The sequence below is a fragment of the Saccoglossus kowalevskii genome, chromosome 2, assembly GCF_978046115.1.
Source record: "Saccoglossus kowalevskii chromosome 2, keSacKowa6.1, whole genome shotgun sequence".
Classification (NCBI taxonomy): domain Eukaryota; kingdom Metazoa; phylum Hemichordata; class Enteropneusta; family Harrimaniidae; genus Saccoglossus; species Saccoglossus kowalevskii.
The window spans coordinates 39092378-39098237 of NC_140642.1; the positions used below are offsets into that span (position 1 = coordinate 39092378).

A 5860-nucleotide genomic window follows, 5' to 3' on the forward strand; every position below is an offset into this window, starting at 1 on the left:
CATCCAATAAACAAATATGGTTAAACGCTTGCATATGCGAGGCAGAGTTAAGAGCCAGCCAGTAAATATACACCATAGCGACTCGTAGAAGCCGTACATTCTGAAACAATAAATAGCATATATTATATTATAAATGAGGTGTTGTTGTGAATATGCGTTAGACGACAGATTGTCCCTTGTTAAGCCAATTGGCACTTTGGAGATTAGCGAGACGTGGAAATAAATTGATACGGATTAAAATGTAATAACATTTATAACCATTGAAGTGACATCTTGTGACGAGAACTGAATCAATTTACACCGCCTCTATAATTGAGCCAAACATGAATAGAGTTTGGAGGCTTCGGCAAATACCCACAATGTAACTATGCATTTACGCTTCAATGAAATCCATTGATGGAGCGACAGATTGGAACAACAAATTGCAGGAGATGCGCCAATTACTGAAAGCGATAATAGTTTGCTTCCTCCGGCAACATTGTACTACATGAATAACAACACATGTAATTTTTTATTTGATTTTATTGACAGAATACTGGGATTTATTGTAGCTGGTGCGGAACTGACAAGTGAACAAACCACCCTGCTACCATTGAAGATGTTGGAGGGAAATGAATCCAACAAGGAGTCTGTACTTTTACGAAAACCGTTGCAATACGAGGAGTTACTTGATAGTTTGTTTAATAACAGCTATAATCTAACAAACTTTACCAGGGATGATTGGGAGGCACCCACCTTTATGACAATACTTGTGCCAACGGTGTTCTCCATAATATTCATGATAGGAAGTGTGGGCAATATATTCACTATATATATTGTTACAAGAAGAATTAAACTCAAAAGCACAACCAGTGTGTATATACTGAGTCTGGCGTGCGCCGATCTTCTCTTCGTTATTACCAGTCCTCTCTTCGCTGCAGAGTTCTTACTTGCACCGGAATATAAATTTGGCGAGATCGGCTGTCGTTTAATCGATGCAATGGATATAATGACAATGCTGGCGAGCGTATTCACTTTAACTGTTATGAGCATCGACAGATTCTTCGCTGTCGTGTTCCCTTTAAAGACCATGGCGTACAGACTACGTGCGGTGGCTTCCTACGTTAACATCGCCGTGTGGACCTTGAGTTTTGTCTTTTCGTTACCAATGATTATTATGGCAAAAGAAGGTCCCTCTCGCCTAGCCGACGGGTCTGTCATACGAAGCTGCCAGAGCCTGATGGACGACGAGTTCGACAAACTGTATAAAACTACCATTTTCATATTTGCGTTTCCCATCCCGTTTGTCATCATACTGGTGTGCTACATTACAATCGCTGTGACATTGCTTTCCAAAGGAGGTTTGACTGCCATTGCTGAGACTAATAAGTCCAGACAATCAAAGCAGCGCGTGGCTAAAATGGTACTCATTATAGTGATAGTATTTTTTGTGTGTTGGTTGCCGTTTTGGACCATGATGATGTTAGCGGTGTATGGAATGATCGAATGGAGTCAATCACTCTTCTATGTCAATTTCACGTTGGTCTGCATATCGTACAGTAACAGTTGTGCAAATCCACTGCTATATACTTTACTCAGCCATAACGTACGCCGTAAATTAAGAATGAGAGGTACTTCCACAATGGGGAGTGAGAGGATCAGTGAAGCTAACACCACGCATTTGCATCGAAAAAGTATTCGGGGCAAGTCGTATTAAAGTTTTACGTTTACAAATCTAGATACATAGTCGTACGCTTGACTTTTTACGGACCGATATATATTAGTAATCACTGTTATGCATCATCAACGGCAGTTTTCCTCTTCAGGAATGTTATATATATATATTCTCATTTTAATTATATACGCTTCAATGAATTAGGTAGCTTTCTAGCTAATTTTATCTACTGCAATTATATTTTCTATTCTTTCTGTTTCTTCTTCCTACTAAAAAAAAACAAAACAAAATTTTAAAAGTTTGATCGAAAATATTTTTTCAATGTACAGGATCTAGAAAGATGATGTCAAACAACTATGCATCACATGCCATTTAAAATCGGTAAGTTTGTGTACTTTTTCATTATAGAAAAACATCACTTTGTTTTTTACGTCAGGGTGATTGAGGTAATTGTATTATTAGGAAACGTTGTTGTTATGTTAATGCGGCGGAGATGTACCTTGTTTCGGAACGGGTTTCTTCATATAGTGGAGTGCTGTACCGAGCAAAAGAGTTGATTAATTTAATTAGAATAACTGTGCATAATATTTTACAGAAAATGTTCATATGCACATCATTGTGATCTAGATCTCTGTAATTATGTGGGCATGTTATGATATCACAACTGCACAACTAAATTACCAGTGTCTTTCACTCGACAGTTGTCAGTCACCAGATTGAACAAATTATTACAATATTTGAACATATTCAAGATGATACAATTGGAAATGCAGGGAATATTAAAAATAACGATATTATCAAGGTTATGCGTAGTCTTCTAGTTCATCAGTATTCAATATATAAGGCAGAATATTTCTGACTGTGAAATGTATGTCAAATGAAAGCATTTCAAAAAATCAAACCAAATCTTATAATATCTTTAACAATATCATTTTCATAAAATTGCACTGCATGGTGATGGCCTTGGTCACACATCGCTCGTGAAGTCCAAGACGGTGAAACTCACATTGAGTCATGAAACATAATTCCGATATTAGTTTTTGAGTACTAATAGGAAGATACTTCGTGATACGTCATTTATTTCCAATTACCTCCAATATAATCAAGCAGCACATTAGCATTTATGTATGTACTACAATGAAATGAAACACGGTTGAGTGTACTCGTTCTGGTTGTCGATATCCCAATATAACGTGCTGTCAAATTGACAATTTCTACTTAATACTCAAATATACATAGTTATTGTCAAATTACCAATAATATATACGTACATATTGAGTGATTGTCATTTATTCGATTGTTACTCAAAGATTTAACAAATTTGCATATTTCCACTTAAAATAAATGCTTACAGTTACGCATTTTAATCAAGTAGAATGATATTGTAATTCGTAACTACGGTTTACACTGTATATTTGTCGCTAGGAATTAAATAGAAATACTTGTTTGTGAGATGAAAAGACACCTATCACATATAGATACAGGTCAAAGCTAAATGTACTGTCCTGGTTATTTGACTTCTCTTATAAATACTTGTTATTGTGTATATAGGTGTACACAGTTTCAATTCAACGTCACCGTGACTTTTACACTTAACTTTTCTGAAACTATCCGCGTTCCATACCCGTAACAACGGGATTCACAGCTCGAAAAATAATAACTGGGAAAAGTAAAACGTCACTCCAAATAAAATACAAAACTCACTTGAAACACACGGGCAACTGAAGTAACATGAAAGATACCTAATGGGAATTATTGAACGTGACCGTTTTTAAATGTGCAACAGTGAATATCGTTGATTGAATCACGTTTTTTAGATTAGTTCTATCAGTAAAATTGAATAGATGTACGAATAAATAAATAAATAGTTAATAAATAAATAAATAAATAAATAAATAAATAAATAAATAAATAAATAAATAAATAAATAAATAAATAAATAAATACATTTCTTCTATTGATTACACATATCATATACTTTTGAAATTTTAACTTGAAAATGGCGCATGAATAGAGCATGCGCATTGCAAGAATGTATGTTGTGAAGGCGAAGCCGAGCACGTGCAAAGTAAAACCTTTTGATAAGCATTATATCATAGAAATAATATCTACGTTTTTTCTATTACCTTTCCATAGTTCTCACTTTGACGTGGCAGTTACTTAAAGAACTTGGTCACTTGAACACACATCTTGTACTAATATTTATCATAGAAGTATTGGGAATCATAATACCAGAAGTACTTCCTTTAATTCATTTTTATGACAAATTATGTATCTTTTATCAGTATTTTCTTCTGTATTGTATGTTACGTAGAATCTCGATTGATATGAATATTGACTTTTTGTTTTATGCTATGACTATTGCTATCACAAGGAGTATTAAACATTCAATTGCATTCAGTAGTTTGCGTGTCTTTTGTTTAAAAATCTGTACTTATTCCATCTTATTCCATGAATTCGTCAGGAATCCAGTATGCGTATCAATGTATCAGAACTTTTCCTGTATTCCTGACGTAAAGCATGTTCAACAAATTTTGCGTATTCCCTGACGATGTATAACGACGTAATCGAAACTATATGGTGACGTGCTCACAAGGTACTATATCTAGCAGCACATCTTCTATTTAGCACTATAATGACATAGCTAGTACTATCTAAGACAATGTACATCCTTCTCTCCCTACAGTACATAGCTGACATCAGTGTTATATATTACACCATAAATCACAATTGCACTATCTATATAACACTGAAACCCTAGCAGAACATGGCTGATATCATCTTTCAGAACTAAGTAACATCATCTGTCTTTCACTGCTAGGACATAGCTAACATCATCTGTCTTTCACTGCCAGCACATAGCTACCATCATCTGTCTTTCACTGCCAGGACATAGCTACCATCATCTGTCTTTCACTGTCAGGACATAGCTAACATCATCTGTCTTTCACTGCTAGGACATAGCATCCATCATCTGTTTGTCACTGTCAGGACATAGCTATCATCATCTGTCTTTCACTGTCAGGACATAGCTAACATCATCTGTCTTTCACTGCCAGGACATAGCTATCATCTGTCTTTCACAGCCAGGACATAGCTAACATCATCTGTCTTTCAATGCCAGGACATAACTATCATCATCTGTCTTTCACTGCTAGGACATAGCATCCATCATCTGTTTGTCACTGTCAGGACATAGATATCATCATCTGTCTTTCACTGTCAGGACATAGCTAACATCATCTGTCTTTCACTGCCAGGACATAGCTATCATCATCTGTCTTTCACAGCCAGGACATAGCTAACATCATCTGTCTTTCACTGCCAGGACATAACTATCATCATCTGTCTTTCACAGCCAGGACATAGCTATCATCATCTGTCTTTCACAGCCAGGACATAGCTAACATCATCTGTCTGTCACTGCCAGGACATAACTACCATCATCTGTCTTTCACTGCCAGAACATAGCTACCATAATCTGTCTTTCACTGCCAGGAATAGTTATCATCATCTGTCTTTCACAGCCAGGACATAGCTACCATCATCTGTCTTTCACAGCCAGGACATAGCTAACATCATCTGTCTGTCACTGCCAGGACATAGCTACCATCATCTGTCTTTCACTGCCAGGACATAGCTACCATCATCTGTCTTTCACAGCCAGGACATAGCTAACATCATCTGTCTCTCACTGCCAGGACATAGCTACCATCATCTGTCTTTCACTGCCAGAACATAGCTACCATCATCTATCTTTTACTGTCATGACATAGCTACCATCATCTGTCTGTCACTGCCAGGACATAGCTAACATCATCTGTCTTTCACTGTCAGGACATAGCTATCATCATCTGTCTTTCACTGCCAGGACATAGCTACCATCATCTGTCTTTCACAGCCAGGACATAGCTAACATCATCTGTCTGCCACTGCCAGGACATAGCTACCATCATCTGTCTTTCACTGCCAGAACATAACTACCATAATTTGTCATTCACTGCCAGGACATAGCTATCATCATCTGTCTTTCACAGCCAGGACATAGCTACCATAATCTGTCTTTCACTGCCAGGACATAGCTATCATCATCTGTCTTTCACAGCCAGGACATAGCTACCATCATCTGTCTTTCACTGCCAGGACATAGCTATCATCATCTGTCTTTCACTGTCATGACATAGCTACCATCATCTGTCTTTCACT

General features: G+C 36.9%; 1 protein-coding gene across 1 annotated transcript; it reads left to right on the forward strand.

Moving 5' to 3' along the window:
* The first annotated feature begins 552 nt into the window (after positions 1-552).
* On the forward strand, positions 553-4050 carry LOC102801196 (kappa-type opioid receptor-like). The gene is made up of 3 exons (XM_006815742.3): positions 553-1682; positions 1984-2035; positions 3791-4050. Exons 1-2 carry the CDS (start codon positions 599-601, stop codon positions 2028-2030), a joined length of 1131 nt encoding a protein of 376 aa, XP_006815805.3. The 5' UTR covers positions 553-598; the 3' UTR covers positions 2031-2035; positions 3791-4050.
* Positions 4051-5860: the final 1810 nt, after the last annotated feature.